Source organism: Ictalurus furcatus, chromosome 26, assembly GCF_023375685.1.
Source record: "Ictalurus furcatus strain D&B chromosome 26, Billie_1.0, whole genome shotgun sequence".
Lineage (NCBI taxonomy): Eukaryota > Metazoa > Chordata > Actinopteri > Siluriformes > Ictaluridae > Ictalurus > Ictalurus furcatus.
The window spans coordinates 17,858,042-17,885,876 of NC_071280.1; the positions used below are offsets into that span (position 1 = coordinate 17,858,042).

A 27,835-nucleotide genomic window follows, 5' to 3' on the forward strand; every position below is an offset into this window, starting at 1 on the left:
ATAACTCTTGGATGTCAGCCTTTAGTGTATAATCACATGACAGTGGTGTGAGCAGTGTGTGTGTGTGTGTGTGTGTGTGTGTGTGTGTGTGTGTGTGTGTAATCTCAAACACCATATGAGGAATGAATCAGCAGCACTGGTGTCTTTTTATGTGCCACAGGAAACCAAGCTGCTCCGCGAGCTTTGGGGCAGGACTGCAATATCCTGAACACGACCTGGACTGTTTCCACATGTCTTCTGTGTATTTCTCTAGCCCGAGGTGAAACTCCGAGCTTCCTCGGTACTCTTGGCTACCAAACACACACACACACACACACACACACACACACGGAGTCAATCCAGGTCCAGCCAGGCATCCTGTGTGCAATTTCTCCATTTGTTTTTGCTTCCACCTTGTTTGCTGATCAAGAAGCTTTTCTTCTTCATCTCCTTTTCATGTCGATGTGTTTATAATCGTGTGCAGTTGCGTTGAAGGACGTAGTTCTCGTGCTTTCGACGTTTTCGGTGCACCATACACCAGGTGCCTGATTGGTAGCTGCTGTGTGATAGGGGTGAGTTAGCTAGTGGGTGGAAACTGGCCAAGATTAAATGATGGAGAAAATGGTGGAAATGGAAACACATTTATGTACGTGTGTATACATTTAAAAGTATGTGCACCCCTGACCATCACACCCACATGCGGTTCTTCCTCAAACTGTTCCCACAAAGTTCGAACCATACGATTGTATAGAATGTCTCTGTACGCTGTAGCGTTATCATTTCCCTTCACTGGATCTAAGAGACTCGAACACTGCTCCACGAACCGAGCTCCGTGAAGACGTGGTGTGTTCAGGTTAGAAGAAGGTAGAAGAACTCGAGTGTCCTGCACAGAGCCCTGACCTCATCCCTACTGAACACCTTTTAGGATGAACTGGAGCCTCCTCACATCCCGACATCAGCACCTGACCTCAACCTCACTGAACGCTCTTGTAGAATGATCAGGAAGCCCAAAATCTAGTGGAAAGCCTTCCCAGAAGAGCGGAGTTTATTAGAACAGCAAAAGGGGGAACGGGGCATTCACACAAGAACATATGTGACGTGAAGGTCAGGGGTGCACAAACTTTTGGCCAGATTGCATACTTATACTCACTCCGAGATTTTAGAATGATGGATTATGCACACTTCACTTCAGACAGTAATGAGTTTATAATTACACATCCGGGTACTTTTCCTCTCTCTTAACGACTCCACTTCGCACACTACGCAAGGGTAGAATTGTGCGATTTGGGACGCGACCTTCTCATTATCTTTAATAATCCCACAGCGGTCTGTAAAAGAACAGGAAAAAAACAGAAAGATAAAAAGCACGTGCTCGATGCGGGCTCGGTTAATACGGGCGGCCACGAGCGCGTAATTTATAAACGTCACATACACCTCTCCCTCTCTCTCGCGCGCGCGCGCGCTCCCTCTCTCTCTCTCTCGCTCTCTCTCTCTCTCTCTCTCTCTCTCTCTGCGCGCGCTGAAGCGCTTCGGTACAGAGTTTAGTGCACACCCTTTTGCACACACACACACACACACACATACGCGCGCGCGCGCGCACCCGTAAACTTGAAAACACTTTCACGCGCGCACACACGGACCGCACTAATGGCACAGACAGCGCGCGCTCAGTCCGGACTCCAGAGACCGGGACAGTCTTAAATGATAAGAAGAGGAGGAGGAAGAGGAAAGCACCCGCAGTAATCCCGTGCAGAGAGTGTGATCCAGAGGCGAGTTGTTCCTCAATCCTAGTCTGGATTATGTGCTCGGTTTGACAGTTTTGTCGCGCGCTCGGATGAATCGCTGCACCGGAATCCGCCGCGGACGCGGCACGCGGGGACTGGGGATACAGCGCGAGACCGTGGGGGTAAACTGATCATCATGTAGGTATTTCTCTCTCTGTCTCTCAGAGTTGCATTAACACTTACAGAGTTAATTAACACCACATATTACCACATGGACGTGTTTCTACAGCGCTGAATTATCACCTAGAGTAGAATTAACACCTACACTTCACTCACACCTAGAGTAGAATTAACACCTACACCAATAACACTTAGAGTAGAATTAACACCTACACCACTAACACCTAGAGTAGAATTAACACCTACACTTCACTAACACGTAGAGTAGAATTAACACCTACACCACTAACACCTAGAGTAGAATTAACACCTACACCAATAACACTTAGAGTAGAATTAACACCTACACCACTAACACCTAGAGTAGAATTAACACCTACACCACTAACACCTAGAGTAGAATTAACACCTACACCACTAACACCTAGAGTAGAATTAACACCTACACCACTAACACTTAGAGTAGAATTAACACCTACACTTCACTCACACCTAGAGTAGAATTAACACCTACACTTCACTCACACCTAGAGTAGAATTAACACCTACACCACTAACACCTAGAGTAGAATTAACACCTACACTTCACTCACACCTAGAGTAGAATTAACACCTACACCACTAACACTTAGAGTAGAATTAACACCTACACCACTAACACCTAGAGTAGAATTAACACCTACACTTCACTCACACCTAGAGTAGAATTAACACCTACACCACTAACACCTAGTGTAGAATTAACACCTACACCACTAACACCTAGAGTAGAATTAACACCTACACTTCACTAACACCTAGAGTAGAATTAACACCTACACCACTAACACTTAGAGTAGAATTAACACCTACACCAATAACACTTAGAGTAGAATTAACACCTACACCACTAACACCTAGAGTAGAATTAACACCTACACTTCACTAACACGTAGAGTAGAATTAACACCTACACCACTAACACCTAGAGTAGAATTAACACCTACACCAATAACACTTAGAGTAGAATTAACACCTACACCACTAACACTTAGAGTAGAATTAACACCTACACCAATAACACTTAGAGTAGAATTAACACCTACACCACTAACACTTAGAGTAGAATTAACACCTACACTTCACTCACACCTAGAGTAGAATTAACACCTACACCACTAACACCTAGAGTAGAATTAACACCTACACCACTAACACTTAGAGTAGAATTAACACCTACACCACTAACACCTAGAGTAGAATTAACACCTACACCACTAACACTTAGAGTAGAATTAACACCTACACCACTAACACTTAGAGTAGAATTAACACCTACACTTCACTAACACCTAGAGTAGAATTAACACCTACACCACTAACACTTAGAGTAGAATTAACACCTACACCACTAACACTTAGAGTAGAATTAACACCTACACTTCACTCACACCTAGAGTAGAATTAACACCTACACTTCACTAACACCTAGAGTAGAATTAACACCTACACCACTAACACCTAGTGTAGAATTAACACCTACACCACTAACACCTAGAGTAGAATTAACACCTACACTTCACTAACACCTAGAGTAGAATTAACACCTACACCACTAACACTTAGAGTAGAATTAACACCTACACCAATAACACTTAGAGTAGAATTAACACCTACACCACTAACACCTAGAGTAGAATTAACACCTACACTTCACTAACACGTAGAGTAGAATTAACACCTACACCACTAACACCTAGAGTAGAATTAACACCTACACCAATAACACTTAGAGTAGAATTAACACCTACACCACTAACACTTAGAGTAGAATTAACACCTACACCAATAACACTTAGAGTAGAATTAACACCTACACCACTAACACTTAGAGTAGAATTAACACCTACACTTCACTCACACCTAGAGTAGAATTAACACCTACACCACTAACACCTAGAGTAGAATTAACACCTACACTTCACTCACACCTAGAGTAGAATTAACACCTACACCACTAACACTTAGAGTAGAATTAACACCTACACCACTAACACTTAGAGTAGAATTAACACCTACACCACTAACACCTAGAGTAGAATTAACACCTACACCACTAACACTTAGAGTAGAATTAACACCTACACCACTAACACTTAGAGTAGAATTAACACCTACACTTCACTAACACCTAGAGTAGAATTAACACCTACACCACTAACACTTAGAGTAGAATTAACACCTACACCACTAACACTTAGAGTAGAATTAACACCTACACTTCACTCACACCTAGTGTAGAATTAACACCTACACCACTAACACTTAGAGTAGAATTAACACCTACACCACTAACACTTAGAGTAGAATTAACACCTACACTTCACTAACACCTAGAGTAGAATTAACACCTACACCACTAACACCTAGTGTAGAATTAACACCTACAGCGTAGAGATAAAAAAAAACTCTTAACCTGTTGCATTAACAAGTACAGTAGAATTAACATCTACAACGTGCAAGTGTCTTTTACAGTTTTATCAGTTCATTGACACCAACAACATAGAAATACAGTGGTGCTTGAAAATTTGTGAACCCTTAAGAATTTTATATATTGTTTAATTGGGTTCTCCTTATCTCTTTTTAGTTTTAGGCCATCTTTCTGCAGATATTTTTTTAGAATTCATATATATATATATATATATATGGAATTCTAAAGGGTTCACAAACTTTCAAGCACCACTGTAATTTAAAACCTGTAGTGTTGAACTGCAGCACACAGGCTTTCCTTGTGTTCCAGTTGGACTCAGCACAATATGTGTCAAGTCATCGTTTTAAGTGTTACATTAACGTGCGTTTTCAGCACTCGTGTTTTTTTTCCTCGCTGTGGCTTGTAAATAACACTCCCCGCTATCACTCGTTTATTTTTGTGCGTCATGTACGACCAGATACGTCGTGTACTGCGGTTTGTCTTGTCCCCCTTTCTCCGAGACCCGCAGTCCCTCTGAGTAAATCTCAGGCTTTCCTGACACGCTGGAGTAGGGGTTTTAGCGTTGAATTCACTCAAGATACGAACGCATACAGTACACGAGCAACGTCTGCCTGCTAGCGTGGTCCAACCGGCTCTGCGGTTGAAATATGTAAGCTATGAATTTCTGGAATGATCCGACGCTGATATCTGCTGCAGCTCTCGGCTATACCCTTTGAGGCTAATTAGGCGCAGTGAAGGATTCTTAGGAACGACTAGAAGTGGTTTGAAAACGGACCCCCGATCTGCTAGAAACCAGCTTGAGCTGGATGATCCAGTCTGATGATCAATCATGGCTATCAGCCTGAGGTCGGGTTACGATAAACATGATACACTCAGACCAAAGACTCATCAGCCACGAGGTGTTGACATGCTGTTTGGTTTTGGGTTTATAAACAAAGTATTAACCTGCTTCCGTTCGCCAACAATTACAACAACAACAACAACAAAAAAAAAAACAAAAGAACCTCTGGGTCTTCATTCACATGTATTTGATATGGATGGTGTCGTTTTGGACTAAGAAGAAGAAGAAGAAGGAAAAATAAAGGAGCCAGAAAGGTTGTTACCGGGGTTACGTCTCGTCATGCAGCTCCGTGTTTTGTGTGAGGTTATGACAAACCGCACAAGCTCACACACCATTAAAAAGGTTGTCGGTCTGGTTTTTGTCATTCGATGCTAATGTAATCAGTCAGTGTTACGGAGCATTAAGCACAGAGCGGTTCCTTGGTGATGCGCTGAATCACGGTTTAAATCTGTTTCGAACAAACAAACAGACCGGAACTATAGGGCTATAATAAAAAAAATAATAAAAAAAAACACAAAATGAAACGAAAGAAAGAAAAAAAACCCACACACACATCTAGGATCTAGTTTTCTTCTTAGTTCTACAGAGAACCTTTAACGGTTCCCTCAGTGGGACAAACTGTATGGGTGAGAGATGGCATGACCATTTGGGTATCGTATAGGTTCTGTTCTGCGATCGCTGTGCGAGACACCTCCGCTGAATCACAACGCTGACTAACGCCGCATTGAAAGCAAGTGAAATCTGTGCAGTGGGTGTTTTGGACCTCACACTCTCACTCACTCACTCTCTCTCTCTCTCTCTCTCTCTCTCGTTCTTCCCTGCTTCAGTCTCATTCTCTCGCTCTTTCTGTCTTTTCGCAGAACTAAGGCAGCCAACCTCTAACAGCGTCCACCAGAGGCCCTGAGAGCACCGGCACGCCTCGCTTCTCCGCTCACGTTCTTCCTTTATTGCGCACTCTGTCCGTCTCCTGCTCTACATGGAGTCAGGGGAGTTATGGAGCCAGGTGGAAGATCCCCTCGTGGGGAGCTTTAACACTTCAGACTTTAGAACCGGAAGTCCTTTAGCGTCAATGGTGTCAAGGATGACGAACAATCAGTCGTACGGGATGTCGAACCAGACCGAGCCGTTTTTCAGCAGCAGCATGGTGATGACGGCGGTCATATCGGTGATCGTGTTCATCGTCGGACTCATAGGCAACACGCTGGCCATCTACGTGGTGCTGCGGTATGTCAAGATGAAGACCGTGACCAACATCTACATCCTGAACCTGGCGGTGGCGGACGAGCTCTACATCCTGAGCCAGCCGTTCATGAGTACGCAGAACGTCCTTTCGTACTGGCCGTTCGGATCCTTCCTGTGCCGCGTGGTCATGACGACCGATTCGCTCAACCAGTTCACGAGCATCTTCTGCCTTACGGTGATGAGCATCGACCGTTACCTGGCCGTCGTTCACCCTCTCCGTTCCAGCAGGTGGCGCCGGCCCCGCGTGGCCAAAGCGGTAAGCGCTGCGGTGTGGACCACGTCGTTCATAGTGGTGCTGCCAGTGGTGATCTTTTCCGACGTTCAGGACAAGTTCAATTCCTGCAACATGAGCTGGCCAGAGCCGCACACCATTTGGCCAGTGGCGTTCATCCTCTACACGTCTGTGCTCGGCTTCTTCGCGCCGTTGCTTGTGATATGCGTGTGCTACGTGCTCATCGTGGTGCGGGTGAAGGCTTCGGGAGCGCGGACCGGATTGGGGAGGCGGCGCCGCTCTGAGCGCAAGGTGACGCGCATGGTGGTGGTCATCGTAGTGGCGTTCGTGCTCTGCTGGCTGCCCTTCTATACCGTCAACATCGTCAACCTCATATTCCACCTGCCCGAGAACAGCGTGATGGTGGGCGTCTACTTCTTCTCAGTCAGCCTCACGTACGCCAACAGCTGCGCCAACCCAGTTCTCTACGGTTTCCTGTCTGATAACTTCAGGCAGAGTTTCCGGAAGGTGCTGTGCCTGCGCAGGGCCAACGGCGTGGAGGACGGGGAGCCGAGCGCGCCACGCACTGACAAGACGAGCGCATTCGATGGCTTCCTTCCAGTGAGGAACGACCACATTAATGGGCATGCGCAGACCAGCCAGGTACTCACACACACAGACACACACACACTCTCAGTCTCACACAGTGTCCTCAGGTCAAAAAGGGTGGAGCTTAAGGCAAATTTGTTCAACCAGTCACCGACTTGATCATTTGCCTGTCACAATTTTCTTTTCTTTTCACCTTTTTGGCTCAACATACCACCGAGAATGAAATACTGCTATTATTTACACAATATCATAGTTTAGCAACAGTAGATAAGCTAGCTAGCTAGCTATGCCGCTAACCTTATCCAGCTAAATAGCTAGCTAATATTACCAGCACCTCTCCAGGAGTAGCTGTCTAACATCCAGAAACCATCCAAATTTGCTAGCTAAACTACTGCACTGTGTAATTAATCTCAGTGGCCATGTTCATTAGCAAGCCGTCTAACATTAGATAAATTGTTTGCTGTGAAAAAAACAACAACCAGCAGCTAAGTTTTTCAAAGAAAGCTAGGTGAAGAGTCACTGAGCTTGTCCAGTTCACTATCAAGCTAGCTAACAGCAGGTAATCGATCACCATGCGATGGGTAATATTCTTTTCTTTGATAGCTACCTGACATTAGGCTAAGCATTTTTTACAAAACAGGTTGCCAAGTTTGATAGCGACCTAGCTAATGGTATGGAGTGTCAAGTAAACCAGTAGCCAGGTTTGCTAGCAAGTTAGCCAATGTTATAAAAAACTGGGTTTAGTTTAATCATTGGAAACTTTCGATTCGGTTCAATTCAGTTTTATTTGTTTAGCGATTTTAACAACGGACATTGTCCCAAAGCAGCTTTACAGAAATGTAGAAATTCCGGATATAGATTTTAAATGTTTGAACTTATCACTAACGAGCAGCCGGAGGCGACGGTGGTGAGGAAAAACTCCCTGAGACGATATGAGGAAGAAACCTTGAGAGGAACCAGAGTCAAAAGGGAACCCGTCCTCATCTGGGTGACACCGGATAGTGCGATTATAAATAAATACACCCCTTCTATAAATGTGCTAATACTACATGGTCAAATAGTGCAGTTGTGTAAACAGGAAATTCATGACAGTTTCTACAGGAAGTCTGTTTTGTTGAACTTCTCTACTGTTCACTGATGGAGACGAGTGCAGAACTGATTGTGGCATCATAGCATAACTGTTTATATGAATTGAGGTCCAAGGCCATCTTTATGGTTTTTAAGTGGTACCATCCTCAGTAATCCCAGTCACCTCCAGGCTGCACCGTGTGGGGTCATCCTCAGCAGCAGCATGTGACTTCCGACTGATGAGAACTCCAAGCAGAAGTGGGGCATCAAGATGGATCAGGCAGGTCCGGAGTGCAGAAGGGGTCAGGATCACTGGTATCTCAGGAGTATCATGTGTAGCTCGACAGAAAGAAAGAGAGAGAGCGAGAGAGAGAGAGGGAAAGGGAAGGAGAGCTTATTAGGTATGGTTATTGTCCTGTAACGGTTAAGGACAATGTACTTTGCGTGAGTGAAAGCAGGGACTCTGGCAAGACTAGCTATGACAGCATAACTGAAAGGGAGAGCTAGAAGGTAACACAGACATGAGGGCTCCCTGGGACATAAGGTGGCCAGCCACTCCACAGTCAACAAACCTGACGTGGGGTGAGGTGACGAAAGCATGAACTAATATTTCTGCATCATGTAGTGACATTATATTTCTTATCTTAGAAATATTTCTGAGATGAACGAAGACTATCCTAGTAATATTATCTACATGAGCATCAAATGATAGACTGGAGTCAATAATCACTCCGAGGTCTTTTACTGCTGCACATGATGAAACAGAAAGTCCATCCAGAGTTACTGTGAGATCAGAAAGCTTACTTCTAGCTACACGTGGTTCTAATACAAGTACTTCTGTCTTATCAGAATTAAGTAAGAGAAAGTTAATAAGCATCCAACTTCTAATGTCCTTTACACATTCCTCAACTTTATTGACCTGCTGTCTGTCCTCTGGCTTCGCTGAAACATACAGCTGTGTATCATCAGCATAACAGTGGAAGCTAATTCCATGTTTACGAATAATTTGACCCAGAGGTAGCATATATAAAGTAAAAAGCAGTGGGCCTAAAACAGAACCCTGTGGAACACCAAATTTAACCTCGGTATGCGTGGAGAAGTCTCCATTTACATCTACGAACTGATAACGATCGGTCAGATAAGACCTGAGCCAGGAGAGGACTGTTCCCTTAATGCCAACAACATTTTCTAATCTATCAAGGAGAATAGTATGATCTATAGTATCAAAAGCTGCATTAAGGTCAAGTAACACAAGCAGCGAGACACAACCCTGATCAGAGGTCAGTAGTAGGTCATTTACTACTTTAACCAGCGCTGTCTCTGTGCTATGATGAGGTCTAAATCCTGACTGATACATTTCATGAATGTTGCTCCTATGTAAGTACGAGCGTAGCTGCTTTGTACAACCTTTTCTAAGATCTTGGAGATAAAGGGGAGATCTGATATTGGTCTATAGCTGGACAATTGGGAGGGATTGAGGTCAGGTTTTTAAATCAGGGTTTGATAACTGCTAATTTAAATGATTTAGGTACATACCCAGTGCTAAGGGAAGAGTTGATTATATTTAGAAGGGGTTACTTCTGGAATAATCTATAGGTAAGGGATGCAGTATACAAATTGATGATTTTGATGAAGAAATTAATGAAATTAGTTCGGTCTCTAAAACATTCTAATCATTGGTCTGATACTGCTATATTATAATGGTAATGAGTCTTTATTAGTCACGTATACATTACAGCAGAGTGAAATTCTTTTCTTCACATACCCCAGCATGTTAGGAGGTTGGGGTCAGAGTGCAGGGTCAGCCATGATACATTGCCCCAGGAGCAGAGAGGGTTAAGGGCCTTGCTCAAGGGCCCAACAGTGGCAGTATAGTCTGAATTTCATGTCTAATATTTTCAATTTTGCCAGTGAAAAAATGCATGACATCCTCACAGCTATGTAATGATCGTGTGCATGTTTCTGTGGTGTTTTTTTTTTCCTAGTAAACTTCACTACAGTATTAAATGAACCCCTGACCTTCCAATCAGTAGCCCAGAGCCTGGCAGTGCTGGGGCGTGAACCCCTGACCTGCCGATCAATAACCCAGAGCCTTAAACCGCCAAGCCACCCCTTTCCATTTAGTTGTATGTTCAAGTTCTTTGGGGTCAGAAGGTAATCCAATCATAGCTGATATCTCTGGGAGGTTATTGGCAAAACTCTGCACAGTAGCTGACGTAAATGTACGTTTGACACGGTAGCGTGGCAAGCCGCAATGATCTGAGATCGCTTCAGACTGCGAAAGTGTGTCTATGTTTCCTATATTTATTCCGTATGTTAGTATCAGGTCAAGAGTGTGACCGCCGCTATGAGTGGGTCTTATTACATCCTGATTGACCCCTGCTGAGTCTAGAATGGACACGACCGCTGTTCTCAGAGGGTCTTCCGGGTTCTCAAAATGAATATTAAAGTCACCAACAAGTAAAGCTTTATCTAGAGAAACAACCAGGTTCGAGATGAAATCTACAAATTCACCAAGGAATTCAGAATACGGCTCCGGGGGTCTGTAAATAATAATAAATAGCGGAATCGACTTATTTTTTGTGGTTACATATGTTATACTATTCTAAAGAACTTCAGAAGAGTTGAATTTATGACTAGGTTTTTGTGTGACTCCTCCTCCTCTGCCAGTCAGACGTGGCTGATGTATATAACTGTATCCAGGAGGACTGGCTTCGTTTAGTGCTGTGTATTCGTTTAGTTTAATCCATATTTCTGTTGAACACATTATATTAAACTCCTGATCAATGATGGTTTCATTAACAATAAGTGCTTTAGACGTAAGAGATCTAATATTTAACAGTCCTAGCTTGGAAAAAAAAAACAGTTGCTACGTTTGCTATCAAGCAGGCTAATGCTAGGTAAATTAGAACGCTAGCTAACGTTAAGTTAGCCATCGTGGTGATGTCACATGATCAAGTTTGTGACCAATCAAATGTAAATGAAGCTCTTCCTGCGTGGATGAAGAGGCACCTGGTGCTAGCCAAATTCAGAATATGTGTAGAGTGAGTGTATGCGGACATACACTGTGTGTGTGTGTGTGTGTGTGTGTGTGTGTGTGTGTGTGTGTCCTTTAAATGGATGACATGTCCTTATTTAAAGCTGTTGCCTTATCTGGATTGAACACTAACTTGTTTGACGTCAAGGGAAATCGAGCGTGTGTGTGTGTGTGCATAACATCACTGTGTGTGTGTGTGTGTGTGTGTGTGTGTGTGTATGTGTCTGTATGGTGTGCAGATCATGTATCTAAGCTGTGCATGTGTGTAACGCATATATGAAGTATATAAGTTTATATGTGTTTATTCGCACGTGTGGTTGTGTGCGGAGCAGCCAGGACCCCGACACATGCACAACGTCTGCTCGTAGGCTGTGCGGGTGGGTGTGTGTACATATTGATGTGTGTTTGTGGACAAAATAGGAGCCAGGTTTGTGTGCATAACACAATTCGGGAGCGTTTAAACACCTCAATGTCAAAAAACGGTCAACCGAACCAATTAATACCTGCCCGGCGGTGGTCATTGTTCATTTTCCATTGAGAGAGGAGTAAAAAAGGGGCCAATACTTTGGACATATGGGCTACACGGTTAAAGAATGTGTGTGTGTGTGTGTGTGTGTGTGTGTGTGTGTGTGTGTGTGTGTTGTTTTTCTGTGTATGCCTGAAGTTGTGTTTCTAAGCCATTGTGCTAGAATGCCATGTATAAAGTGTCACTTTAATCCTGAAAACGCCCCCTTAGTTCACATGATGGTAGTGGGATTGGAAGGAGGGGGGGTCGGGGGGGTTACCATTGTGTGTGTGTGTGTGTGTGTGTGTGTCCTCTCATGCCCTTATTTAGACCTTATCTGATGCAGTCCTGCATGATAAATCTCATTCTAACTCTGACGGTTTTGTGTGACTTGTAGGACAAGTGAGGGTGAATTTCCTGACGGCTGACCCGGCTGTGGAAAGGGACACACACAATTCATCACCTTCACTTCATTGTAAACTCAAAAAACTCAAAAGAAGAACATTCACTCGGACACCCGTGGTCAAATTTACATTAAAAACCATTATGGCCTGCCGTGCCCTCCATTAATATTGGCGCCAGTGGTAACTGTGAGCAACGAAGGCTGTCTTTATTGTTTAACCTTTTTTGAACAGGAAATTGTTCAACCATGACTTTCACAGGGGTATAAATATGCGGTAATACACAGGCCAAATTCCCTTAGTCATATATAACGATGGGTAAGAGCGAGGAATATAGCTGTGATGTGCAGCAAAAGGTTGTTGAGCTTCACACAATGGGGCGTGGCTATAAGAAAATAGCACAAGCATTGAAAATGCCCATTTCCACCATCAGGGCAATAATTAAGAAGTTCCAGTCGACTGGAAATGTTATGAATCGACCTGGAATTGGACGTGTGTCTATATCGTCTCAACGCACTGTGAAGAGGACGGTTCGAGTGGACAAAACATCTCCAAGGATCATAGCTGGAGAACTGCAGAAGTTAGTTGGGTCTTGGGGTCAGAAAGTCTCCGAAACTACAATCTGAAGTCACCTACATCACCACAAGCTGTTTGGAAGAGTTTCAAGAAAAAAAGCCTCTACTCTCATCCAAAAACAAACTCGAGCATCTTCAGCGTGCCAGACACTACTGGAACTTCAAATGGGATCGGGTTCGATGGTCAGATGAAACCAAAATAGAGCTTTTTGGTAATAAACACCAGAGGTGGTTTTGGAGCACACAGAGAGGTAGCCGTATGGAAAAGTACCTCATGGCCACGGTTAAATATGGAGGTGGATCTTTAATGTTTTGGGCTGTTTTTCTGCCAGAGGACCTGGACATTTTGTTAGGATACATGGCATCATGGACTCCATCAAATATCAACAGATATTAAATGAAAACCTGACTGTCTCTGCCAGAAAGCTTCAAATGGGCCGTGGTTGGATCTTCCAGCAGGACAATGATCCAAAACACACATCAAAATCAACACAAAAATGGTTTACTGACCACAACATCAAGCTCCTGTCATGACCATCCCAGTCCCCTGACCTGAACCCCATAGAACACCTGTGGGGTGAACTGAAGAGGAGAGTCCACCAGCGTGGACCTTGAAATGTGAAGGATCTGGAGAGATTCTGTCTGGAGGAACGCTCTCAGATCCCTCGCCATGTATTCTCCAACCTCATCAGGCGTTATAGGAGAAGACTCAGAGCTGTTATATTAGCAAAGGGAGGTAGCACAAAGTGTTGACTTAAAGGGTGCCAATAATTGTTGCACACCTACATTTAACAAAGATTTATATATATATATATATATATATATATATATATATATATATATATATATAAACCTGTATTGTGTTTGCAATGGTTTGATCTCCATGAGAACGGAGTATTTTCTGTGAACTTTTTGGAACAAAAGATCAAAAGTTTAAATGATCAAAGACAAATTTTCACAGCTTTCTCTGCTCAAATTGACCAAGGGTGCCAATATTAGTGGAGGGCGCTGTATATAAAACCTCACATTGGAACTTTTGAACTTCATGGTTTACCGTTAACAGTGTAAACTTTAATGTTAAGCCTGTAAACGTGTATCTTCTCACGTGTTCATTTGTAATCCGGTGGTTCGAATTATACAGACCACTTAAGCATTAAACTGTTTACACCTGAACCCTGGTCGTGTAAATTACATGCAAGCCTTTGTATTGTAAACCTCTGCTACGGACATTTGAATGTTGACACTGTAAACGGTACATTTGGGCCCTTAAACTGTAATCCTAGCTTCTAAAGTTTTAAACCACCAACCTCGTATTGAAATGTTTACGCCGTTCGCTGTTGGCTGTAAACCCGGGGGCGGTTCTGTGAGCACGGCAGGGCAGTTTTGTCGTTAACTCGCCCAGTTTAGGGAGACAGACGGATCGTGAGGTTAATACTTAGCGGCAGGTGTTGCATCGCTAAAGGCCGTAGACTAAAAGTCCACGAGGGCACTGTAGCACGAGGCGCAGAGACCGCAGGCTGAAAGGAACAGACGAATGAACACACTGATTTCACATTTTGGACCGGACTCTTAACACCCTTCCACTCTGTCTGTCACCTGTCTGGTTTCTTCCTCATGTCTTCTCACGGAGCTTTTGGTAAACACTGCACTTATATAGCGCTTTTTATTTTTTTATTTTTTTAACCTTAGCGGTTCCGAAGCGCTTCACACTGGACATATCGTCCTCCCCATTGAGTTGTTCTTCATTGATTGAATTACATTTTGTGCACGTCAACAAAAATAAAACTCGGTCCTCCAGCGTCTGTTGGTCCAGGTCTGAAAAAACGACTAATAATAAATCATCAGCTAGTTGTTTTTTTTTTTTTTTACTGTTGGGTAAACGTCACTGGGTGCTATGAAGCACACGGGGGTTATAGATGAGCGCTCACCGACTCGCCTGGAGATACGGCGCTCTATATAACCTGCATTCCGACCCTGTTCTTAACGTACCCTCGTCCACGTGTCCTTGTCTCTCCTTGAGTGTTCCGTGACTTTTTATTACTTCAAAACAACTCGATTTGTCACTGTAGGTCTAAGAAACATAAACGTAACCTACCCAGAAGGCATTATGATTTACAATTAACTTTTCAAAAGCGGAGCAAAAAAAAAAAAAAGAAATATAGGTTGTTTTTTGGGTTGTTGTTTTTTTTTTTTTTTACGTAGCCAGCTACGCCATGGAAACGACATTTCTTTGCTAGGTATTTAGCATGTCAGTCTGACGTTGTAGAAAGGAACCTGACCTTGAAATGGACCACGGGAGTAATTTCGTGAAAGTCGTGTCCCGAAAGAGATCCGACTGTTCAGGCCATATACGGCCGACGCTTACGTGATTAACCCGACCGTACTTGTCTCTCAGTTTTCAATCGTCTGGGGGTTGAAAGTTTAATTCCAACTTTAATCAGTCTCACCTGCTTCAACACGTGAGTGCTTTCTTTTTTTTTTCTTTTTTTTTCCCAGATGACACGTTACACCTGTTGGATGAGGGTCTTTTTTGTGTGTTCGAGAGTTTCGTGTTGCACCGAACTCAGCATGATGGGAGATTAGGAGGAGGAGGGTGTTGGGTTTCCTGGATTTTTCCAGTGCTGGGTTAAATCAATTTCTTAATAATCTTAGGTTACGCCCGCTGACAAGTTCAAGAAAGGAGTTTTCACAAGTTACCTCACGCTAGGAAATTCTAAACTACTCGATTTAAATGGAAAATCCGTCCGGCGTGTCTGTTCCTGCACGTGTAAACCCAACACCTCGCCGTGCTGGGCTCAAAGACGAATTTAAAGTCGTCGCTAACGCTGCGGACTTTGAAAAAAACCCCAGAACCGACGGAAATTTGACTTCGAACGAAGTGGACTTTCGTAACCTTGGATGAAAAACAAATGAAGGTTGGAGAAGGTTTTCGATTGGGCCGTGGATTCTTCAGTAGCTGTGAGGAAAGCCAGATGCTAGCCAGCTGCAGAATCATGGCCCAGTATTTACCGATAAGAATTTGGTGTTCATGAGCTAAGCCATGCTAGTGTAGTGGGCGTGTCCCAGGTGCGGTTTGTGTAGAGAGCTGCAGCTTTATGCCACGAAGCTAGTAAGCTAGCTAAAGTTATGCTATCTGCCACAGTAACCCATCAAGCAAGGATCCAATTCTGTCTCCAACAGAACAACAAGATGGTGCAAATAAAAACGACGACCCTGCTTTTCTTTTGTAACAACCGCTGTCCTAAATTAGACCGAAAACCGTCGTGGTTACTAAGCAAATAAATAATATATCATTTCACTGCACTGGATATTCAAGTCAGTTCAAGTTATTTGACACAGTTGACCTCGTTCGCTCTTCTCTACTCCTTCTCGTGTACATTTATTGATCTGCTACCATGGTAACAGGCATGTATAAATAGTAGGCTCACTTTTCTCACATATATCACATGTATCTGTTCTAAAGGTGAAAACGAGAAGCTCGGCAGTCGCGAGGGTCGCTGTCTAGAGGACCAGGCAGAAGCAGGCTACTTAAATTTCATCATGGAGATCAAATCTATTTCGCAAAAGCTACTCGGCTCGAATGCCAGCGTAGTTGGAACGGCATTTATGTCAGATTGTTCAGGTTGTCTTGTTGACTTTAATGCTAATAACGCAGGCAGATGTGAAACCTTCCGTGTGCAACAGCTGTCACGTTCATATTCAAGGAGAAATGGCCTAGAAATGGATTCGCTAACAACAAGGGGAATACTGAGCTACGGCGTGACCTTTCGTTCGGTAATGGACTGTAAAAGCTCGCTAAACAGTGAATAACACTACTGTTAATGGTGGGCAGTTAATAGGGGCAGGGGCAGGAGCAGGGGTGGCGGTGTGTTAACCTGGCCCCTTTATGACGCCACAACAGCACTAAGGGTCCCCTGTGTAACCTGTATATGAGGGACTTGAAGGGTGATACATCAGTGATACATGCACGGCTCCTTTGGGGCTCCCCAAAGTTTTAGCGTCCCTCGTCTCTCAAAGTTTTAGCGTCCCTTTTCATGTGATCATGAAACCGAAAACCAGGCGTGTCGAGAAAATCGGAGTGAGCTGAGACACGGGGAAAGTAAAAATCCCAGCCTGTGTGCCAGAACTCTGTATCTGAAAAAAAAAAACCCCAACAAATAAAATAATAAATCCCAATCATTTAGCACATCTCTCCTCAAAAACATATCCCTCAGTTCAGGACAGGGAGTCGCAACACCCGCCAAATCCACTCTCACGCCTTTCCCTCTCCTCTCACGTCTTATCCTCTCCAATCACGCCTTTCCCTCTCCTCTCACGTCTTATCCTCTCCAATCACGCCTTTCCCTCTCCTCTCACGTCTTATCCTCTCCAATCACGCCTTTCCCTCTCCTCTCACGTCTTATCCTCTCCAATCACGCCTTTCCCTCTCCTCTCACGTCTTATCCTCTCCAATCACGCCTTTCCCTCTCCTCTCACGTCTTATCCTCTCCAATCACGCCTTTCCCTCTCCTCTCACGTCTTATCCTCTCCTCTCACGCCTTTCCCTCTCCTCTCACGTCTTATCCTCTCCAATCACGCCTTTCCCTCTCCTCTCACGTCTTATCCTCTCCAATCACGCCTTTCCCTCTCCTCTCACGTCTTATCCTCTCCTCTCACGTATTATCCTCTCCTCTCACGCCTTTCCTCTCCTCTCACGTCTTATCCTCTCCTCTCACGCTTTTCCCTCTCCTCTCACGTCTTATCCTCTCCAATCACGCCTTTCCCTCTCCTCTCACGTCTTATCCTCTCCTCTCACGCCTTTCCTCTCCTCTCACGTCTTATCCTCTCCTCTCACGCCTTTCCTCTCCTCTCACGTCTTATCCTCTCCTCTCACGCTTTTCCCTCTCCTCTCACGTCTTATCCTCTCCAATCACGCCTTTCCCTCTCCTCTCACGTCTTATCCTCTCCTCTCACGCCTTTCCTCTCCTCTCACGTCTTATCCTCTCCTCTCACGCCTTTCCTCTCCTCTCACGTCTTATCCTCTCCTCTCACGCTTTTCCCTCTCCTCTCACGTCTTATCCTCTCCAATCACGCCTTTCCCTCTCCTCTCACGTCTTATCCTCTCCTCTCACGTATTATCCTCTCCTCTCACGCCTTTCCTCTCCTCTCACGTCTTATCCTCTCCTCTCACGCCTTTCCTCTCCTCTCACGTCTTATCCTCTCCAATCACGCCTTTCCCTCTCCTCTCACGTCTTATCCTCTCCTCTCACGTATTATCCTCTCCTCTCACGCCTTTCCTCTCCTCTCACGTCTTATCCTCTCCAATCACGCCTTTCCCTCTCCTCTCACGTCTTATCCTCTCCTCTCACGTATTATCCTCTCCTCTCACGCCTTTCCTCTCCTCTCACGTCTTATCCTCTCCTCTCACGCTTTTCTCTCTCCTCTCACGTCTTATCCTCTCCTCTCACGCCTTTCCCTCTCCTCTCACGTCTTATCCTCTCCTCTCACGTCTTATCCTCTCCTCTCACGCCTTTCTCTCTCCTCTCACGTCTTTTCCTCTCCTCTCACGTCTTATCCTCTCCACTCACGCCTTTCTCTCTCCTCTCACGTCTTATCCTCTCCTCTCACGTCTTATCCTCTCCACTCACGCCTTTCCTCTCCTCTCACGTCTTATCCTCTCCTCTCACGTCTTATCCTCTCCACTCACGCCTTTCCTCTCCTCTCACGTCTTATCCTCTCCTCTCACGCCTTTCTCTCTCCTCTCACGCCTTTCTCTCTCCTTTCACGTCTTATCCTCTCCTCTCCAGCTAACGTTTATGATGCTGGAATAGAAACATTCTGAGTCTCACAGGCACTAGACAGCTATGGGACCCTGCCAAAGGAAGAATGCGAACATACCAAGATTCGTTTTTGTGGGGTTGTTTTTGTCTTTTGTGTGTGTGTGTGTGTGTGAAAGAGTGAGAGCATTCCCAGTGGATCTCCTTCTGGAATGCGGAGGGTTACGCAGCACATCGGGACTTCATCAGGCTGATTCTGTGTGATTTTACACACTGCTCCAGCACCGTAATTCATGTTCACACTGGCTCTGTGGAGGAATGGTTCCTCGGTGTGTGTGTGTGTGTGCGCGCGTGTGTGTGTGTGTGACCACATGTGGTATTTGACAGTACTTGTTGTTCCACACACATTTTTACGAGCAGTAATAGTTGCAGTTTCCTAAGCTCCTCGGAGACTGGGCACACATGTTCTGTATCTTTCCAGGCGTGTGCACACATCTGGATTCTTCATGTATGAGCACCAGCGTGGGTGGATGTTCGTGTGTGTGTGTTCATGAGATTATGAAAACGCCGGAGCACTTCCTAATTCGTTCTGTAAATTGTTATGGCTGTGATCTTTAAAAAAAGAACGATATGGGCTGTTTATGGCTTCTACATTTGTAGGTGTTTAGATAGAACCCTTCAGGGTACAAATCAAGAGCGCGTTAAGGTGCTAGAACCGAGCGTACGTCACACAGAGGCAGCATCTGGCTTCCAGGATAAATATGACATAATCGCCGAGTGAACCCCACGGACGAACGTGTCGCGTCCGAGCCTGTGATTGGACGCTAGAAACGATTCTTTCGAACCGTCGAGGCAGTTTCACCTCACCAGCATGCTGAACTCCCTCCCCATCCTCAACCCTCGAGTTATCTAACGCCCTCTCGAACCTCCTGTGTCTTATTCTTTTCTGTTTGTAAACAAGGAACGAATTAAGCATTCCTTCCTCTTCCTCGTGATCTAACATTTGTTTATGAAGTTTCACATTCACCGTCGTTTATTTAAGGGCCAGTTTGCAGCACTAGTCGCTAATATCAAACCACAAATTGTATGAGAGGCGTATATCTACGTTACAGTGAAAAAAACAAAACAAAACAACGTCCGGCTTAGGCCACGCCCATGTCGGATTTAAATCTTAATACAGATACAGATCTGGATATTTGGAGCACAGATACTGCACCTTAACCGCTACTGTACAATGTAAATCCTTCGCAGGTTAGCTCTAAGGTTAGCACGGAATTCAAATATTTATAATATCCACACTATGTCATATAATAACGGAGGGAAAAGGGGGGTGATTTTTGTCCCCATTTAGAAAAAAACCCCAAAAAACTTAATAGTTGAACCCCCCCCCCCCTTTTTAAATCCAGCCCTGGAGCCACTCCAGCTCGCTCTCGCCGGCCTGACTCTAAGGACATGGATCGGGAGTTGAGAAATGATGAGTTTTCGCCCTTTTGCCAACTGTCGACTCCAGCTGACACGAACGTCTGCAGAATAAAGCCAGCGACTGTTTAAAGTCCGGGTAAAAGTCACGGAGTGTAACTCCAGCCTTAGACAAAATCCCGTTTCATAACGCCTGAGCTTCTAAAGCTCAGCAGATCCAGACTCCTCTCAGCTCGAGCCTGCCAAACCTGCATAGATGTTCAAGGGAACAGAACACTGAGCTGAACACGCGCCGTAGCTGCTTTATTGACACACATACACAAACACACACACAAACACTCCTGGAGTTGTGTTTTTGTTGTTTTCCATTGTCTTGTGTATTAGCAGTTGGAGCAGTGGCTCAGCAGGTTGTTTTGGTGTCTTACAGTTCTAGAGTTCGGGGTTTGGGGTTCTGGGGCTCCAGATCCTCCCCAAAAACATGCTGGTTGGCGATAAGTATTTGAAACTGATGCACGGTGTGTATTCATGTAGGGAAATCATTCAAAATGTTTCCTAAAACCTGGGTAGCATGCACATTTGGGCCACATGTGGGTGTTATCTGGTACATCAATAGATCTGAGCTAAATTTAGACCGTATGTGTGTTTTGCCTGACCTATCAAACTTGCTGGGAATTTCTTTTTATAGCACTGAGGTACATCGCCCAGATAAGAGCAAAAAGATTTGGGCCACACATGGCAGGGAGTTGGCTAACTTCTGGAAGAGGTGTGCTTGTGTTAATGGCGTTGGCCCGGCTGTACAGATGTAGGCTGTACCGTATTTCCGTCCGCCAGAGAACATAACTGCTTATATGATGTGCAGCTAGACCGCAAATACGTTTTGCTGACCGGGACGGAAATCGTCAAAATGTCCCTCCAAGGTCACCACCGTCGCACATTCCTGCCATTATGAGAACGTTCAGTCCCTATAGTGACATAAATACATGACCAAGGGGGCCAAGCGCTTAAGCACACGCAGCCCTGAGTAACTTTTTAACAGATTATTCAAAGTCAAAAGGTCAAAGTGGAGTAGAAAGAGACACAAGGTTTATTCGTCCGAATTAAACGCGGTAATATTGTCAGAACCGATTTTCACTAGATATGTGGAAATATGCAGTACTTTGTTTGAAATCCATCCAAGTAAATTTTAAAGTGAAGCAAGCACACACACACACACACACACACACACCCCATGCATTGATAAATTAGCTGATCTTACGGTTAGCCTTGCCGGTTAATTAAGTGCGAAGCTAACGAGGCATTTTGAGCTAGATCTGTGCATTTTTCTTACAGATGCTAGTCCACAGATGAACTTATCAGTTAGTCATGTTTAAGCCTTGTGCTAATTCATGTTCTAGCATGTCTGCTATTATACCAGATGGCGGATTGGTATGGATTTACACTAATAACGTCTGCTTGATACTAATTCGTCTCGGCGTACTGTATAAACACAGGGATCCCATATATCCCAATATCCTCAGTTAAGCAAAAATGATGCCTGTAAATTAGATTTCACTGTAAAAAAAAATCAATGTAAAGAAAAGTTCGGGTCAAAGGTCAAATAAACACAGAACTACACAGCTTCCTTAGAGATTGATCATTTTTAGAAATGCTTCTATACTTCAACTGAACATAGCTGGTCTTTAAGACTCTAGCCATTCATCAAATGCAGGGTGGGTCACCCATCATGCACGGTCCCATGGTGAATTTCAGATCCAGATGTTATTGCGGAAAGCACACAGCTGGAGATAAATGTAGAAGGGACCATGAGACCAGCCTGGTTATTCCTGTCTGCTGCTTTATTATCTCCCGTACCCGTGTGTACCGACAGACCGGAGACATCCTCGGCTCAGCCACGTGGGCAGAAATAAACACACTCGTAGAAAAAGCATTCCAGAAAGGTTGTTTAGATCGATGAGTCTTTGAGCTTTCTGAAAGGGTTCAACTTGGAGCCTGTTCTAAATGAGAGAATGTCTACTGGAGGGTTTTTAGCGAATAAAAAACCCCAAAATGGAACAAAATGAAGTAACCTTTAGCATTGGATGGATTGATAGATAGATAAATGGATGTTTGGATGGATAGATGGATGACTAGATGGATGTATATATGAATAGATGTTTGGATGGATAGATAGATGTTTGGAAGGATGGATGGATGTTTGGATGGATGTTTGGATGTATGTTTGGATAGATAGATGAATGTTTGGAAGGATGGATGGATGGATGGATGGATGTTTGGATGGATGTTTGGATGTATGTTTGGATAGATGTATGAATGGATGTTTGGATGAATAGATGGATGTTTGGAAGGATGGATGGATGGATGGATGGATGTTTGGATGAATGGATGTTTGGATAGATGGATGGATGGATGTGTGGATAGATGGATGCATGGATGGATGGATGTATGAATGGATGGATAGATGGATGGTTGGATGGATGGATGTTTGGATAGATGTTTGGATGTATGAATGGATGTGTGGATGGATGGATGTGTGGATAGATGGATGCATGGATGGATGGATGGATGTATGAATGGATGTGTGGATAGATGGATGGTTGGATGGACAGATGGATGGATGTTTGGAAGGAAGGATGGATGTTTGGATAGATGTATGTATGTATGTATGTATGTATGAATGGATGGATGGATGGATGGATGAGTGAATGGATGACTGCATGTTTTGTGTTTGAATTCCAGCCTGTACAGCATCACCCCTCCCTCTACCCTTCTCGTTTTTCATCATTTTAACCTTAATTTAGTTTTTAATTATTTATTAATCAGATACAGTATATTTTAATCTTCTTATGTTCTGTTTAAGCTTTTCTTCTATTAAATGTTATATCCTTATCTTTATTAAATGCTATATCCTTATCTTTATTAAATGCTATATCCTTATCTTTATTAAATGCTATATCCTTATCTTTATTAAATGCTATATCCTTATCTTTATTAAATGTTATATCCTTATCTTTATTAAATGTTATATCCTTATCTTTATTCTGTATGTAACTGCCATTTTGTGAAGCATTTTGAAGTGCTTTTTGTATGAAAGGTGTTATATAAATAAAGATTATTATTATTATTATTATTATTATTATTCCACCAGCAGGACAAAGCAGAGAAACCTTTATGGAAGATGGATGGATGGATGCATGGATGCATGAGTAGACGGATGGATGGATGGACGGATGCATGGATGGATGGATGGACGGATGATATGTGGGATATGGGTTATTGTTTTGGAGCTGATACTGAGAGACTGAGCTTTTTCTAAAAGTGAAACACTATTTTGTAGGCTTCTACATGGAACCTTTATGGGTTCCCCCTACAGAACTATTTAGGGTGCTAGACGGAAACTTTAATTTTCTAAAAGTGCATGCTGGGAGGAGGCATTGTGATGGTTGATGGCAGCCAGAAGAAACGATCCTTGATAGCACTTCCTAGGACAGATTGGTAGGGAGAATCGGTAGCTGAAGATGCTGCTATAACATTCTCGAATTTTGCTAGCATAAGTCGGTTTGATGTTTGAATGATTTCCCGTAATCCAATCTCGCCATAATAAGACGGCTGAGCTGAAAACGATTAAAAACACTAATGCTAGTAATATACCAGGAAACGGCACCTGATAAAACCAGATCTACTCTTCTTTTCCTCCTCCTGCTCTTCAATCAGACAGAGTTGTCCCTGAACTCAGAGTCTAGCTAGCTGGCGCGTAGCAACTGCTAGCCAATACAACGTGACCAAACAAGCTAGGAACTCGTACACAGGGTTCTAACCTGAAATCTCACCTAGCTACATTCCTTCTTGGTAAAACCTAGCTCCATGAATGTCTAGCATCTTTTAACGAATGTCGTTGTCCTGTCTGGGGCACGGTGATAAAGATCTAACGTGCTCATTTTGCAATTAAATTTGAAGCGTGAATTCTTTTTTTACTGCCGTGTTTGTCTACGCTTAATACGAGCTCCGTGTTCATCCTGTTCCTGTTCAAGCAGATGGCGACGTGTTGTTCGTGGTATTTAATTGCGTAGAAACCGAATGAACTGCGTAAACTCCCAGATGACCGTCGGGGCTTCGTGTCAATCACGTCCAGCACTCGGGCGTAGCTTTTTTTGACAGACGTATCGTAGGTATCGTTTATACCTAGTGCATTTGAGTGACACGTGTTATTTAATGAGTAGATTTCATACGCAGCGATTTTCTCCACCTCTATCGATCGACAAAGTCAAGCATCGCCGCGTTAGAGATCAGACGCCTTCGGATCCAAGAGTCAGTTTATAATACCCAGCGCCGAGGCACACTTCTTTATAAACTGGAGCTCCAAATCAGCCTACGGTACAAAAGAAGCTCATCTCGAACGCAGAACGAGTCCGGATAAATTGGATTCTCAGTGCAGCAGAAGTGGTGTTTCATTGCAGTTGTTGTTGTTGTTGTTGTTGTACAGAAGAGCTTAAAACACTGCACCGTCTGATCACTGCGACAAAGCCAGCAGAAAAATGTGGAATATTTCATTTCCTATGATACGATTACGATAAACCATGATACATGATCGTTTGACCTATTTCTAGACGCTCTTTACTCATTTCTTGAATAATAAAAAGCCTTGAACACGATTGAAAACGATTGTGTGGCAGATCATTTAAAAAAATTGTTTTTTTTTTAATTTTGAAGCCTTTCTTTCTTTTATCTTCTTTTATTCTTTCAATTATCTGCCAATTATCTTTCAAAGCATCCAGAACGGGTCGAATAATCTGATTTACGATCGAAATAGAATACTCGCATAACAAGAAACATTAGCTACGTTCGCCCAAACTCAAGATTACACGAAGAAATATTGTCACCTTATTACCACGGTAACATGAAACAATGGTTTCTGAGGGGTGTTTAATTTATTTGTTTATTTATTTATTTAGCTGATCCTCGATTTCCCATGAATTTACTTGACTCGTTTTTTTATTTATTTTTTTGTTACTAAAAGGCGATACAAGTCCTCATTTCGTCCCTGTAATGCCCCTGAGGTTGCGTGCAAACACTCCGCCAGACGCAGATCACGTCTCGGTTCCTTATTATTAGATCTTCCGAGAGCGAAACGCAGAGAAAGCGCAGCAATGGCCTTTAAATTGTAGAACTGTTGCTGTAATTGAGGGGCGTGTAGATTTTTATTATTATTTTTTTTTAAAGGCTCTGAAATAAAATGCATGAACAGACAACCAGGCAGGAACCCGTTTCTCTCCACAACAGGTCTCTATGAGATTCTGATCATTAAAGATGTTAAATTGAGCGCGAGGGAACGTCTTTGTAATTACTTTATATTCCCAGGACTGTACTGCCTGACGTTTGACAGAAACGTGTTTGCAGAGTCCCGGGTTTCAGCCGCAGGTTTCCTCGATCTATAGCGTAGCAGCGATCTCAATCCGACTGGAAACTGGACACATGGGATGGATTAATGAGTATTCAGTGGCACCAAAGTAGTGACTACTACACAACGCGAGTGATTAAAGTGGAATCCTAGCAAAAGCTTCTAAACAAATGCTGAATTCTGAATACTTTAAAGAACCCTTACAAAGTCAAACCCACGTTAGAAATTGCTCAGAGAGAATAGACTTCACTTTAAACTTTTTATTTGTTTCATTTTTTGTCATCGACTTTCCTTCAAACGAGCCATGACGTGGGTTTGGCTAAGCTAACGTCTCCAGCCCTGTAGCTAGTCTCTGATCCGACGAGCCGCTCCGAGCGAAACAGTTAGCATAAAAGCGTGTGATTAGATAAAGCGCAACACCGCAGGATCTGCTACAGAAGCCGCGCTGAGTCATGTTTAGAAAATTGTTTTTCTTTACAAGCTCTGCTATAATGTTCCCCCCAATAATCCCCCCAATAATCCAACACCCCCCACCCCAACCCCTCCACATACACGCTGCTGGAAGGCTTCTCTGAAAACCCCTGCTGCACGGTTTAACTCTGCTCTTCACTCTGCTTCGGTAAATCTCTGGCAGGAAGAGTGCGTCCTCATCGCGTCGTGGTGTCGATAAAGTATAAGATTCTTTATATCAAGTCTAATTCGGTGCAATCAGACAGAAGACATGCCTGCCAGGCGCCGTAGCAGTGCAGCATGAGGCTTAGCTGAGTACTAAATCCGTGATGTCTGTCTCAGCAGGAGGAAGCAGCGAGGAGATGTTACGCAACTCATGGACTTGTGTAGTTTACGTATAGGAAGGACTGGAAGTGCTGGGATTTCATGGGATTTCATGGGATTATATGGGATTTCATGGGATTTCATGGGATTATATGGGATTTCATGGGATTTCATGGTATTTTGTGGTATTTGGTGGTATTTGGTGATATTTCGTGGTATTTTGCGTGATATCAGCGATCACTGATGTAAAATTGCTGATGGTTGAGTGATTTAAAGATCATGAGCTGTTCCTAAATCCCATATGAAGTCATTTTGGCTCGATTTCCACGAGTCCGTGCTGAGGTTCAGATCACTGTTCTGCAACGTTTAACAATTTCTCTCTCGATTACAGAGAATTATTCGGGATTTTATCGCTGATGTGTGAAACGGCTGCTCACTGTGTCACACTATCATAGGTGAAAAGACTGGTTTCCGCTTTTCATAGGCTGTGTGTGTGTGTGTGTGTGTGTGTGTGTGTGTGTGTGTGTGTGTGATTGGATTTACAATAATAACAAGGCCAAGCTGTTCTCATTATCATTAATGGAGTTGTTCTTGCCATGCTACACTGCTGCAGGGCTGGAAAGCATGTGTGTGTGTGTGTGTTCTATGAGTGTTTATTCATCTGTGCACAACCAACATTATACTTACAGTATAAAGAACGTACACTATACAATAAACACACACAAATTAACCAGTGGCACTGTGGTGTGATTAAAGCAGACTTCCTGTTACCACCGCGGAGTTGATTATTTTTCTACAACAGCACGTCCCCGAGTCTGTGATTCCTTTTAAAGCACAACGATTACACGTGATTTTGTGGCTGTTACTATAGAAACAGTAACAGTATTAAAACCAGCACGTTAATATTCGTGTGATTTGCAACTGTCAGAACTGCTGTTTTAGAAAAACACCTTCTGACCAATCAGAATCCAGGATTCGGATTTAGGATTTATGGTTAAAGGTTAAGCATTGAGCTTGATAATGGTGTGTGTGTTTGGGGGGGGGGTCAATACTTTGTCCAAAACAGATAATTGTACATTAAGAGGTATGTGCAGCTGTAAAATGTCCAGTAAGGGTAAGTTTGTCATACACTTCGTGTCTCTGAGTGTGTTCTCTGTGTCTCTGCAGGACATGCAGTTGGAGCCGTTCTCGGGTCAAACGTCGCAACCGCAACCGGTGAAATCTAAAGTGATTGGCCAGTCCTCACTTTAAACCCCGCCCCTTTCTCTTTCTCTCTGTCTCAATGCTGTCATCATATACACTCTCCCCCCATCCCCTCCCTTCTCTCTTCCTCCATCCACTCATATGTCTGTTTGTCATCACGACCTGATAAAGGTGTGGCCTCAGACCCCGACTCCACCCACTCAGACTCCGCCCTCTCCCACAGAACAGCTCAGGCTACGCCCTTCCGGGTCCGTGACAGTGGCTGTGATCTCTGACGAGTAGACGATTCTGGGTACGTGGTCGTGACTGGAGCGTACAGCAGGATGGAGGAAGAGGCCGCGCTGTCGTTATGCGCCGTAGGAGACGAGAGCGAGACGAGAGCGAGACTGCACGCTGCGAGCTTTACAAACCTCACCGACGTTCGTCGAGGAAGTCAATCACTCCTC

General features: G+C 43.8%; 1 protein-coding gene across 1 annotated transcript; it reads left to right on the plus strand.

The window, feature by feature from the left end:
- Positions 1–1,361: 1,361 nt before the first annotated feature.
- LOC128602040 (somatostatin receptor type 5) lies at positions 1,362–27,437 on the plus strand. The gene is made up of 3 exons (XM_053615568.1): positions 1,362–1,901; positions 6,022–7,310; positions 27,354–27,437. Exons 2-3 carry the CDS (start codon positions 6,171–6,173, stop codon positions 27,435–27,437), a joined length of 1,224 nt encoding a protein of 407 aa, XP_053471543.1. The 5' UTR covers positions 1,362–1,901; positions 6,022–6,170.
- The last annotated feature ends 398 nt before the right edge of the window (positions 27,438–27,835 follow it).

What these genes read in the sequence shown, in the direction of transcription:
- LOC128602040 (XM_053615568.1), top strand. Translation starts at nt 6,171, where the DNA reads ATGGAGTCAGGGGAGTTATGGAGCCAGGTGGAAGATCCCCTCGTGGGG. An exon ending in GGCATGCGCAGACCAGCCAG is followed by an intron (nt 7,311 to 27,353) that starts GTACTCACACAC and finishes GTGTCTCTGCAG; the next exon opens with GACATGCAGTTGGAGCCGTT.